Source organism: Triticum aestivum, chromosome 1A (assembly GCF_018294505.1).
Source record: "Triticum aestivum cultivar Chinese Spring chromosome 1A, IWGSC CS RefSeq v2.1, whole genome shotgun sequence".
Classification (NCBI taxonomy): domain Eukaryota; kingdom Viridiplantae; phylum Streptophyta; class Magnoliopsida; order Poales; family Poaceae; genus Triticum; species Triticum aestivum.
In genome coordinates this window covers 350,390,122-350,403,868 of record NC_057794.1, presented here as the reverse complement: position 1 = coordinate 350,403,868, position 13,747 = coordinate 350,390,122, and the positions used below count along the sequence as shown (strand labels likewise).

At 42.0% G+C, this 13,747-nt stretch overlaps 1 protein-coding gene across 1 annotated transcript; it reads right to left on the bottom strand.

Moving 5' to 3' along the window:
• Positions 1-8,710: 8,710 nt before the first annotated feature.
• On the bottom strand, positions 8,711-11,997 carry LOC123050208 (putative FBD-associated F-box protein At5g56440). The gene is made up of 4 exons (XM_044473035.1): positions 10,917-11,997; positions 10,199-10,360; positions 9,915-10,107; positions 8,711-9,321 (listed from the first exon to the last, which is right to left on the bottom strand). The coding sequence occupies exons 1-4, from the start codon at positions 11,793-11,795 to the stop codon at positions 9,299-9,301; spliced, it is 1,257 nt and encodes a 418-aa protein (XP_044328970.1). The 5' UTR covers positions 11,796-11,997; the 3' UTR covers positions 8,711-9,298.
• Positions 11,998-13,747: the final 1,750 nt, after the last annotated feature.

Here is a 13,747-nt window from a genome sequence, read left to right as displayed (position 1 = left end):
TTTAGTGCTAAATATTGACTTGACTCTGAGATAGTAGCTTCCTTTTGTGAATCATTTGCTACTCATGTTGATCTCCCTAAGGAGAAGTGGTTTAAATATCATCCCCCTATTGAATAAAAGATTGAGGAACCTGTTATAGTTAAAGATGAAACTATCATTTATAATGTTGATCTAGTTGTGCCTACTACTTATACTGAGACACCTCCTTTTCGTATTAGGACTGAGGAACATGCTAAAGTCTCAACTGTGGTTAATAAAAGTAATATTAGAACACCTAGACCCTCTGAAAAAGTTAAAGTTGAACCTAATATTGCTATGTTTAAAGATCTCTTGCTCGATAATATTGATGGGCATGTTATTTACTTGTGTGATGAAGCAACTTGGATTGCTAAGCATCATACTAAAGATAAGAATAAACCTGTTATTGGCATGCTTGTTGTTTCTGTTAATATAGGAGATCATTATTACAATGGTTTGTGTGATTTTGGTGCTAGTGTGAGTACTATTCATTTTTACTTTATATCAAGAGATTATGAATGATATTGTACCTGCTGAGATAGAGGAAATTGATGTCACTATTAAGCTCGCAAATAGAGATACTATTTCACCGCTTGTGATTGTTAGAGATGTTTAAGTCTTATATGGTAAGATCAAATACCCTACTGATTTTCTAGTTCTTGGTTCTCCCCAAGATTATTGTTGTCCCATTATATTTGGTAGACCTTTCCTGAATACCGTTAATGCTAAGATTGATTGCACTAAGGAAACACTCGGTGTTAATTTTGGTGATGTATCTCATGAGTTTAATTTCTCTAAATTCCATAGATAACCTCATGATAAATAATTTCCTAGTAAGGATGGAATTATTGGTCTTGCTTCTATTGTCATACCTCCTACGGATCCATTAGAACAACAGTTGCTAGACCATGAAAATGATAAACATATGAATGAAGGAAATGAAATAGATCAGATATTCTTTAATCAAGCACCTATACTTAAACATAATTTGCCTATTGAGACTCTTGGAGGTCCTCCTTCACCTAAGGGTGATCTGGTGTTTGAACTTAAGAAATTACCTGATACATTGAAATATGCTTATCTTAATGAAAAGAAGATATATTCTGTTATTATCAATGTTGACCTTTTAGTGCATGAAGAACAGAGATTACCTAAAACTCTGAGGAAGTACCGTGCTGCTATTGGATATACTCTTGGTGATCTTAAGGGCATTAGTCCCACTCTATGTCTTCAAAAGATTAATACAGAGCTTGATGCTAAGCCAGTCATTGATCATCAATGATGATTGAATCCTAAAATGAAGGATGTGCTAAGAACTGAAATATTAAAGCTTCTGAAAGTAGGTATAATTTATCCCATAGTTGATAGTAGATGGGTAAGTCATGTTCATTGTGTTCCTAAGAAAGGAGGTATAACGGTTGTTCCTAATGATAAAAATGAACTCATCCGACAAAGAATTGTAACTGGCTATAGGATGGTAATTGATTTCAGGAAATTAAACAAAGCTACTAGGAAATATCATTGCCACTTGCCTTTTATTGATCAAATGTTAGAAAGATTGTTTAAGCATACACACTTCTGTTTCCTTATGGATATTCCGATTTTTCTCAAATACCTGTGTCAAAAGAAGATCAAGAGAAAACTACTTTTACTTGTCCTTTTGGAACTTATGCTTATAGATGCATGCCTTTTGTTTTATTAATGCACCTGCTACCATTCAAAGATGTATGACTGCTATATTCTATGATTTTTATGAAAAGATTGTTGAGGTATTCATGGATGTTTTTTCTGTTTATGAGACTTCTTTTAATGATTGCTTAAGCAACCTTGATCGAGTTTTGCAGAGATGTGAAGAAACTAATCTTGTCCTGAATCGGGAGAAGTCACTACAAAAAACACTTCCGTGATGATACATCATTGTCACAATAGGTCACTTGTCATGCATGTACATCCATCACGGTTTTATGACAGAATCAAGATAGTCATACATGTGTTGTCGTAGAAGTGTTCCATGACAATACTGAAATTATCATCATGGAAGTGTCCACTTCCAAGACGATAAATGCCGCATCATGGAAGTGTTTTCATCAAGGGTAACCGGCACGTAGCTTCCACCATAACGGGTCTTCGTTAAGCTATCGGGTTCCGGTTTGCATCTGATAACCCGTTAACACCCCAGACCAATGGGGACTCTCCACGTGTAAAATTCTCATTGGCCACAGGAACCACGTGCCAGCTCGCCATTGGGACAGATATGTAACGCCCGAGCCCGATGCGCCGGGTGTCTCCCAGTTATTCGCTGTTGTTGCCATGTCATTTGCTTGCGTGTTGCATTTTGCCAAGTCCTCATATGCATCCCATTTGCATTCGTGTTCATCTCTTGCATCCTGTCACTTTCTTCGTTGTCTGTTTCGGAATTTGACACTCTCACATGCACCCGTTGCACCTCTCAGAGCTTGTTTCGTGAGTGGGAGAAAAGCGTTCTCGGAATGGGTTGAGATTTGTCGAGTGGCCTTGGTATATCACCGGTAGACCGTCTGTCAAATTTCATTCCATTTGGATGTTGTTTGATGCCCCAACGGTTAACCACGTTAACCGAAACCCATCCTTCTCTTTGCAGCCCAGCACCCCTCCACAACAGCCCACTAGCCCATCTAAACCCCATCCATGCTCTCCGTCATCAGATCACGATCGTGTGGGCGAAAACCGCACCTCATTTGTATTATCCTAGCTCCCTCTACCTATATAAACACCTCCACTCCGAAATTTGCGGTCCAAACCCTAGATCCACTCCTCTCCGCGCCACCGGATGCGTCCGCGCCGCGCTGGACAAGTCCACCACCGCCCGCACCCAATCGGAAGGCGCCACGTCGCCCAACCACCGCTTCCCTCCAATCCCGTCACGCCACGTCAGCCTCCCCGCGCCTCCTCTCTCCACCGCACCCGCCGCCAGCCCGCATGGCCCGGGTCGGGCCTGCCCGGCCCCGAGCGCCCCACGCGCGCCGCTCGCTCCCCACGCCCCGTCCGAGTGTTGTCGCGCCGGATCCTGCTCCTCCGCCGCCCGCCGGCTTCTCCGCCATCGCGCGCTCACGCCGCCCAGATCTGGCAGTCCCGCGCCTGCTCCGCCGCCGTCAACTCCTCCCGCGCCCGCCGTCGCCGGAGCCCCGCCACCGTCAGCCGCTGTTGCCACGCTCGGGAACGAGCACGAGCGCTCGTGTCCCTGCTTGCTCGCCCCGCCTGGGCCACGGCCCAGCTCCTCGGCACCGCCCGGCCCAGCGTCGCCACGACCGGCCTGCCTCACCTTTTGTCCCACGTGCCCAATGTGAGCCCCCTTCTATCCCCCGCCCATGCGCATCTTTGTTATCTAACGCACGTCTGTGTTTTTTTTTCAGAAATATGGCTAAGATCTCAACATCATGGGTGCATGTTGATCATGTCATAACTTCATGCATGTTGCTCCGTTTTGCATGTATGATATGTCAAATTGTTCATCTCTGAGTGCTCTTCATGTTAGTATCATTTGCATGCATGTTACTGTTTCTTCAATATTTTGCCCGTAGAGTAGGTAGTTGAGGTCATCTCCAATATTGTAGTGCATGCGATTTCAACATATTACGAGTGTTTAACCTGTGATGCAGAAGTAACCAGGCGAAGACCTTGATCTTCATGGTGCACTTTGAGCTCCAAAGGAATCGAAACAAGGGGCGGGCTCGCATCTCTAGAAAGCAAAACTTGTAATAATCAGCCACTTTGAAGTCAGAGTAGGAGTCCGTAATCGAGTATCCATCCTACTCGTGCGAAGCCTTTGCATTCTTTCCTCAATTATTTCAACCGATGCTTTTATTCGTCGGTTCCCCGTTTCATGTTGCCTTTGTTTTACCCGCCCTCCCACCCTTTTCTTCCCGGAGTATGAGTCTTTATTCTAGCATCAATTTCATTCGTGCAGAGTCTCTTCAATATTTCTTCAATTGTCTCAACCGGTGAATTCTCGTCAAGTTCATCGTTGTTCGTCTCTTTTTCTTTCCGGTGAATCCAATTCAAGTTTTTTGTTCTTGATCATATTCTTTTCTACTCAAGTGTTCCCCTTGCTCGTTCGCCTATCGCCATTTAATCCTTCTGGAGTGATGAAGACATCTCAGAAGATTCGTGCTTGCATTCAATTATTTCGAGGTTGTCACCTTATTCAAGTCTTTCAGTTGTTCCGGTGCATCATCTCTCTCTTCAACAATCCTTCCCAATGGTGTTTCTTTTCAGTGGGCCCTAACCCACAGGTCTTTTCCCAGGATCTTACCTGACTCTTCTAATTTTCCCAGAGTTATTCTCAAATTCTTTTCCAAGTTTGACATAAGAATGAATTTCATCAGTCAGATGTTTTCTCCAAGCTCGATTTCAAATTATTTTCATTGTTGACTCAACCTCTTAGATTTTCATTCTCCCGGAGTATCTCAACAAGTTTGGTGGTGTTCCTCGTCGTCATTCTCAACATTTGAAGACCGAAGAAGAGTTCTCCTCTAAATCATGTCTGTTCTCTCAGAGATTTGTGGTGCTAGCTTGTTGCTATCCTCCTGTTGTTTCCAATTGTGCGATTCTCTTCTTACCCATCCGGTGTATTTTAGGAGTTGTTTTTCCGTTTCGATCATCCGGAGGCCATCATTTAAGAAGATTCACATTTTATTTCTAGATATTTAATGACTGATGGTGGTTCACATTTTATTCATGATGCTTTCCGTAAAATGCTTGCTAAGTATGATGTTAATCATAGAATTGCATCTCCATATCACCCTCAGCCTAGTGGTCAAGTAGAATTGAGCAATTGAGAGCTTAAATTAATTTTGCAAAACACTGTTAATAGATCTAGAAAGAATTGGTCAAAGAAACTTGATGATGCATTATGGGCTTATAGAACTGCATATAAAAATCATATGGATATGTCTCTGTATAAGATGGTTTATGGTAAAGCATGTCACTTACCTCTTGAGCTAGAACATAAGACATATTGGGCCATTAAAGAGCTCATTTATGATTTCAAATTTACCGGTGAGAAGAGACTTTTTGACATTAGTTCACTTGATGAATGGAGAGACCAGGCCTATGAGAATGTCAAACTGTTTAAAGAAAAGGTTAAAAAATGGCATGACAAAAGGATACAAAAACGTGAGCTTAATGTAGGATACAAAAGGATACAAGTTGGGTGAAACCCTAGATTCTTGCCTCTTGCGGTTGGATCCGGCGACGACGACGTTGCTGCGTCATTCCCTTCCTGAAGGCGTTGTTGTTGAAGAACTTTTTTGTCCTTGTGGTGTCAAAAGATGGATGGTGCGGATATGATCGTTGTGGTAGTTTGTCGATCATTGTTCTGATCGCTTTGGATTTTTTCGCTTAGGCATAGCTTTGGTCTTGTGACTTTGCTATTTCTCAGTGTGTGATTTTTGTGTGTGTGCGTGTGTTGGTGTTGGCTGTGTTTATTACCTGTGCAGAGACTGGGTGTGTGCTCATCATGCTTTGTATCTACTGGATGCTTCATTTTGAGTTAATAAAATTCACCCTTTGTCAAAAAGATGTCATGGAGAAATTTATTCATCTAGCACGCTGTCAAGCGGGACCCACTCGTGCTGAGTAATGGCTTCTGCGCAACTAAATATAAAGCAAGGGTGTCTCTCCAAAAAAACACGGGCCCGTCACTCGGGTCACTAACAGTGAGCCGTGGTCACGTTGGCATGCCACATTAGTGCAGGATACGGATGAAGTGACCGTATTTGCATAAAAAATGTAAATTGGATGACCACCAACTTGTATTTTTAAAGTTCTAGCACCAAACTGAACATGTAAAGCAAGTTCTATAACTCCCGATAATGCTACCTCAACTCAGAATGAGCACAACAAATCATCTCATTTGTCGTAACAATGAGCTACTAGTACTTGTTTTTCTTCGTCTTATTTATTCTCGTCTCAATCATTGATATGATAAAGAAAAGGACCGTGCTAACGTCCAGTCGACCGGACGTTAAGCAACATATCCGCACAATCGTAACCCACCTCCCTCTCGTTACCGTGATTCCACCGATTTTTTTTCTTCTCTCGAAAATCGTATACGCCAATAGTAAATCGCTAGTGGTTTTTCTGGTTTTGGCTACACAATATGAAAAGAAAATTAGAAGTGCTAGAAAGGGGACTTGAACCCAGGTCTATTCACTAGACTTTGAGCCCAATAACCAACTAAACCACCTTCAATTGTTGTATATTGTATATAAACAAGGTTATTTGAACCTTTCTTTTTTTCTATCATATTAGGGATAATAAATTCTTTTGCTTGGTAATTTTGGCATGACCAGCGTGATAACTATGACTTGAGCAACATGATAACTATACTATGATAAGCCTGATAACTATAATATGAGAAGGTTAATGACTATACCATGAGAAGCAAGATAACTTTACCATGGGGGAGTGGTAACTTCACACTGGGGTATGTTTTCGACAAAAAAAAGTTACCGGGACATGTTTCAGTAACGTTTTCACATGGGTAAAAAGTTATCAATGTGTTTTATATAAGTTATCGGGTGTCTGGTGCGTAAATTACCTTGCTATTTGCACTGGGTTATCAGGGCATATTTCTAGAACTTTTCGCCCAAGGTGAAAAGTTATCAATGCGTTTATATGTAAGTTATCAGGTTAATTGTACATAAGTTATCATCTTATATGTAAGATCGAAAAATTATCACATTTTAACTGAGTAAGTTATCAGCTCTGATGTGCGTATATTATGATGTTTTTTGCATGGAAGTTATCGAGGTATGTTTTTCAACAACATTTTTCTTGGGTCAAAAAGTTACCGCAAATGTTTGTGCGTGGGTAGTTACCAGCCCCGTTATGTGTGTATTATCGTGCAGGGTATTGTTCAACAAACTTTTCTCTCGGGTAAAGGTTCTCGCGGTGTTTCTACACAAGTTATCAGGTCGGTGATGTGTATATTAGCATGTTATTTATACAAAATTACCGGGATATGTTTTCAACAACTTTTTCCCCTTTGAATCGAAAGTTATCATGGTTTTTGTACGTAAGTTATCAGCTTCGTGTGCGCAAATAATCATGTTGTTATACATAAGTTATTGGTGCAATTTTTTCAACAACCCCCCTTCATTTCTGGGTCAAAAGTTATCAAGGCGTTTGTACACAGGTTCTCGGCTCCCCTTGTGTGTAAACTACCAGGGTTTTCCTTTCAACAATTTCCAATGCTCCCCCTTCCCCCCAACGACATGGTTTGAAAATTAGCTACTCGGTGCTAGTAATATTTTTTTAGTTTTTCTTGCATTAAGAAGGATAGTATTCATACGAAATGTACACATAAGCTACTTAGTTGGCTAGAAATTCAGGTTCGAATATTCTGCACCATTCACACACGTGAGATCTTTTTTGCTTTTCTGGCCGGAGATCAAAAGGTACAAAAGAGAAATCAAACGAAATTTAATCAAAAAATCAAGATAGCCCAGGTGGTTATTGAGTTGTGAATTTAGCTATAGGTGGAAGGTTTGAATCCCGGCTTCTACACTTTTTTGAGAAATTGAATAGAAAAAAAGGAAACATATGCGTGGACTGAGAAATTAGTGGTCGGAAAAAAGGAAACGGCTGGGAAAAAAGGAAACTGAGAAATTGAATAGAAAAAGGAAAATATTTAAATCCGCACACTAATTAGTTGCCGAAAAAAAAGGAAACGGCCGAAGAAAAAAGGAAACTGCCGCCAGCGAGGTGCGTAGCAGCGGGCGGCAATCGCGTCGTTCGGATCTGTTGCAAACAAACAGTCGGCAGGATTTTAGCTTTGCCGTAAAGAAAAATAAGTGTAGGAAACAAGAGGCGCGCACATAATAAAGTGAAGGTGCGTGGAACACGTTTTCTTCTATCTTGTGCACGACCGGCCGCCTCGGGTCAAGATCACGTCCACGTCACTCGCATGGCTAGAGCCAAAAGCCAGTGGACGGAAATGTGGAATTAGTGGGCGGAGCATCACGTAATGCATCATCTTATCTACCGTCAATCGCTATAAGACCACCACGATCTAGGAGAGTTACAGGAGGTGAATATAGAGGAACATCTTATGGTAAAAGCTTAGCGAGAGAACCACCAACGGATGGGTGGTTGCACTCTCAGCCATCAAGATCGAACTTCAGGTGTGCCCCATGGCCCATGCCCCTTCTGAAAGTGGCACGTCTAGCTGCAGGTACCATTTGCCTTCTCCTACGTGTTTTTGATTCCACAGTAGATCGACCCATAGATCACCTTCTACTTTCCTCTATCGATTCCCGGCCTCTCCTTTTCAGTCACTAATAAAAGCCTCGCACGTTTTAAAGGTGCTGCATCAGGAGCGAAATTCCATCGCTCTGCTTTCTAGGTGCTAGAGCTCACTAGCACGCCCTCCCTTTCCTTCATATTGTATGTATGTTTTGTGAAAGCGCGAACTATTCTGATGTCTACCGTAGCAGCAGCAGCAGGTAGCCAGGCATCCCTTCTCAATCTGAAAGCAACGCACCACCACCTCTTGTTATCAGGTCATCAGGATTGTTAATGCACGCGGTCCTGTAACAAATTGCAAGTACGCCTAGTTCTTCCCCCTTTCTTAATAAGACACGGACGCCTCCATCCATGCCTTCACTTCTCTCTCCCCCTATGTCCAAATTTGAGCCTCTATGCATCCAACAGCCAAAACGATGCATGCATGCATGATGGCAAAATACATTCTTCACACATGGAGTGTAAACATCACGAGAGTCCGTTTCGAAAGAAAAAACATCACGAGAGTAACATTTATGTTGCCTAACAAGAACTGAATGTGCAAAGCAAATGAGGCTCTAGCAATGGCAGCGGTTAATGTAACTAGGAAGTTCCCGGAAGAAGTTCAGTTAAGGTCGCCCATAGGCCTACCACAGTCCACAGTTCCTTCCTCAGGCATGGAAAAAAGGTATCAGTTAATGTGTTGCCTTGTTGAGCTTGACACCAGAGAGCAAGAGCACACTTGCATAAAGTGAAGATCGAAAGCTAGCTGCCGACCTGACCTGCTTTACTTTCTTCCATGGGAAACATAACACCAGTCATCTAGTGATATAGTAGATGCCATGGCCTTGTACTGAGTTCAGGAAATCAACAGCGGTGCCACCAGACTAGGATGGCGTTCAAACCTAGTCCAGCTGCATACAGATTCTACAGATTTTCATACAAACGGGGTAGGGACAAGCACACGATCCTGGTGGGATAAGTCTGTAAACCAAGAACGGTATGCCAGCTGAAACTACTCCTGCTCGAAACTGGAGCCTGAATAAACAATAAGACACAATCAGCGCATGGAAGGCCGGACCAAAAGAAACGAGAAGATACAATTGATTAGCGAGGGGCATTAAAATGAAGGAAATCCTTCAGTTGCAGTACAGGAAATCTCTGAGATGGTTGAGCCAACATTCAACTTAACCTAGTTATTGTTGAACGTAAAGGATGCTTCGTTAAAATAGAACTGATAAAAAGTCCTAACTGTCTCTTTTGCAGACCTATTTACATTCGCCCCTGTGAGTCCGGGTAATGTATGGTGGCATTAGCAATCAAAAGGATGCACAATGGTGCAAGATGAGACAGCATGCAGTGCTGCTTGGACCTAGCTTTAGATTCTTACTGAAATATGATATGGAATTGTTTCCTTGCTATCTTCACAAAATGTTGGAATGCCCACTTCTCCAAATTTAAAATATCCATTACTTTGACTAAACTAATTGATCCTCAGTGACCTAAAACGTCTTACATTTGTTTACAGAAGGAGTACCTTCTTCCATTGGTAAATTTTACACAAACATGCTGACTGCAGAAATATTACGAGGAAGAAACATAATCAGTGTGGAGTGGTAATAGTTACTTACAATCAGACTGCACACTGTTCTGTTGGTTGTCAATAAGATCAGGAGGTACTCCAAGGCTAACAAGGATCTTTACAATTTGGTGAATCCTTTCATCTTCCTTGCGACACTTGATTTCGACTACTTTAAGATTCTTCGATACCAAAAATTGTTCTCTTGGCTTGTAGCTTTCATCTTTTCCATCCATAGATTGTTGCTGTAGAAAAGATAATATCTAACTGAAATCAATCAACTGCAATGGCGACTTCAAAGAAAAAAAACTGGTGTAATTAGAAAACATATAGTACCTCATCAAATCTAAGTTGAAGGGTAAGCCTCTCTAGAATTGGTGAGTGCTGAAGAAAGTAAACCAGTCCACCGAAGGCAGCAGCCAGACACCACTCATTGAGAAACAATGTTTTTAACTTGCTAAATGTATGGCACCATTTAAAATCCCTGGTGCAAATAATCTGGATAAAGTGGAGAGGATTAAATTATATTCAATGTCCAACTTTGTAAGTACTTGATAAGTACTCCCTCCATTCCGAATTACTTGTCGCAGGTATGGATGTATCTAGATGTATTTTAGTTCTAGATACATCTATTTCTGTGACGAGTAATTTGGAACGGAGGGAGTAATACTGAATGGAATAGAAGCTGCCAGCAGGGTTTCAGATTTGCAAGTTTCTGGTTTAATCAGAAATAAATTAAGCTGTACCATCTAATGTGGCAAAGATTAACGTGTACTATAAAAATAAATATTAATCTTATGCTTTTGGATAGTATAAACATCAGAAGTATAGACTAGCAACGAAGAACACACAGATGCTGATATGCATAATGTACTGTCATTGCACGAACCAACTATTAGGTGATGTCTACAGAGAAACATAATGGTTCAAGTGCGAATTGGCAACATACATGCAATGCCCATAAGCAGCCTCCCTAAGATGTTTCTATGATGGATACAAATGTACAGGACCAGATGGCAATCAACCCTAGGAGACAGTGAACGTGAAAGCATACCGCTTGAGGAGCACTTGTCAACTTCAAATTTGTAGCGTCACATAGACCTTTTAGAAGCACACAGTCATCGCCATGACAGAGGCAAGAAGGACATAACTCATCATCACAGTCCCCATAGTAACCACCATTAAGACAATGATCATAACACGCTTGACGTTCATACCATTCTTCATCAAACCTGACAAGTGCCGTTACCAATAACGGCATGCTCTCAAGGGAAGGAGTCCAACCCAAATTGTCAACTAGTTTCAAGGCAGTGAGACTTGGGCAAGAGATACGAGTGCGGCCATACAGGTCAAAACGGCATATCTCCATAGTTAGATGCCTTAACGATTTGCACAAGATCTTCTCGGCGCTGATTTTACAATCATACATCTTTAATACCTCTAGCATTGGGCAGCTTGAAAAATTCAGAGTGGGTTCCTCAAATTTCATACCAGCGAAATCTAATACTGTCAGGTGCTGGCAGATGAGAGTCACGTTGGGTAGCTGCAGACGCCGACTGTAAACTCGAAGCACCCAAACTCGAAGCACCCGAACATGGCAGGATGCCGCATATCGGAGCCACAGCTCAACGTTGAGGGGTGCGGATGGGTCGTCGAGGTAGGTTCTGATATCGACCTCATGCAGCGGCGCCCGGTCGCGGAGGAAAAGCAGCGAATTAACAAACCAGAGCTCTTCCTCCCCTTCTCTATCGATGGGCACCGGCGCCATGACGCGCACCACGGGCACGGACTTCCAGAGGTGGCGCCAGCGGCGAGCGAGCACGCATGTGCAGACGGACTCGCGCGAGGTAAGGAACGACAGCACGCGGCGGAGGAGATCGTCCGGGAGGGCGCCGATGCGGTCCTCCCCGCCGGGCACCACGCTCTCAGGCATTCTGTCGAACAGGCAGCAGGCGTCGGATCGGCTTGGGGTTGGAACCCGAGACGGTACGAGCGATATCCACCAGGCGGAGATGGGTGCGTGGAGGCTGAGAGTGACGGAGGATTCAGGCGGAAACGGGCGAGGAGGGGGTGACGGCGGGTGCTCGTCGGCGTACGCCGTGTCGCTGCCCGTGGAGTCGAGTGCGCCGCCGAAATGTGCGGTGGGCCCTGCCTGGAGCGGGCGCCCCTATGCGAGACAGACGGCAGCCTCTCGCGTCGGGGGAGCTCTACATGGGCCGCGGCCCAGCCACGAGGGAAGCTCCAACCTCCTTTTTCTGCTTTTCTTCTTTCTGTTCTCTGTTTTCTTTTTTCCTTTTTTGTTTATACTTTCAAATATTATATATATATATTAGAAGAAACACTCTATAAAAATGTGTTGAACAAGTATTTGAATTTTTTAAAGGTATTAAAATTGTTGAACAAGTATTTTAAAATGTTGAATAAGTATTAAAAGTGTTGAAAAAATATTTGAAAAATGTTGAATAAGTATAAAAAAATGTTGAATGAGTATATGAAAAAATTTTGAACAGGTATTTGAAAATGTTGAGTCAGTATTAAAAATGTTCAACAAGTATTTAAAAAATGTTGAATAAGTATTAAAATATGTTGAACAAGTATCTGAAAAATGTTAAACAAGTATTTGAATTTTTTTTGAATAAGTATTAAAATATTGAAGTATTTGAATTTTTTGAATAAGTATTAAAATGTTGAACGAGTATTTGAAAAATGTTGAATAAGGATTAAGAAATGTTGAACGTGTATTTTGAAAAAAATGTTGAATAAGTATTAAAATGTTGAACAAGTATTTGAAAAATGTTGAATAAGCGTTCAGACAATTTTGATCGTGTATACAAGAAAATGTTGATCACTTATTAAAAAATGTTTTTGACATATACGAAAATGTAGAATTAAAACGAAAACAAACAAAAAAATGAAGAATAAAGAAGAAAACCAAAAAATGGAGAAGAAAAACAGAAGAAAAAAACCCAGTGAAAACAATGGGAAAACCGGCTTCATTTCTTTGAGGCAAAATACGCTTTATTATCATTCATGGCAATGTTTACATGAATTACAGTGGGCTCGTGGGTACCCAGCCATACATGACGTCCAATGCCTAGCTCAGCTGCGTGCTTTTGTGATAATATGCGCCTCATAGTTAGAGTTCCTGCGCTCATACACAAAAGTACATTTATCAAATTGAGATTTTCGCTGACTAATTTCTCTGGTGATTGCTCCATACGTCCCGGTCGCATGCTATTCAATATCCCGAACGACATTCTGTGAGTCAGAGGCAACCACTAGTCTTGCAATAGAAAGATCCTCGGCCAAAGCGAGGCCCTCTCGACATGCCAACGCTTCCATGCATGCTTGCAGGGTCTTTGATGCCTTCCACTACGATCACCAACGCACCAAGGTATGAACCTTGCTCTGTGATACATATGGTTGCAGCCGCTGCCCTTTCGCGGCTCCAGCCAAAGCCTCCATCTACATTAATTTTGTTACAACTTACAACCAATCTCAAGTGGAAGTCACCTCTTACTTATATCAAAAACTAAACTGGTCCGGATGGACTTTGGGGTTTGAATTGCATTGAGCTCAGCCAAGTAAGAATTGAAAAAAATTATGAATAGAATCGGGGCCCTGAAATATATCCTCATGGATCGCCTTCCTCCTCGCTGACCAAATGACCCATAAAGTGACGACCAATTTTGTAAAATCCACATGAGATAGTGATTCACTCATTCAAAACAGCTATTTCTTCGCATCTGGTTCAGTATATGCAGATATTGAAAGTGCTAGTGATCGATTAGAGGGGGGTGAATAGGCGATTTTTATGAAAGTCTTCAAAACATGGAAGTTTCGAAGACAAACGACAGAAATAAACCTATTACCATGCAGCGGAAG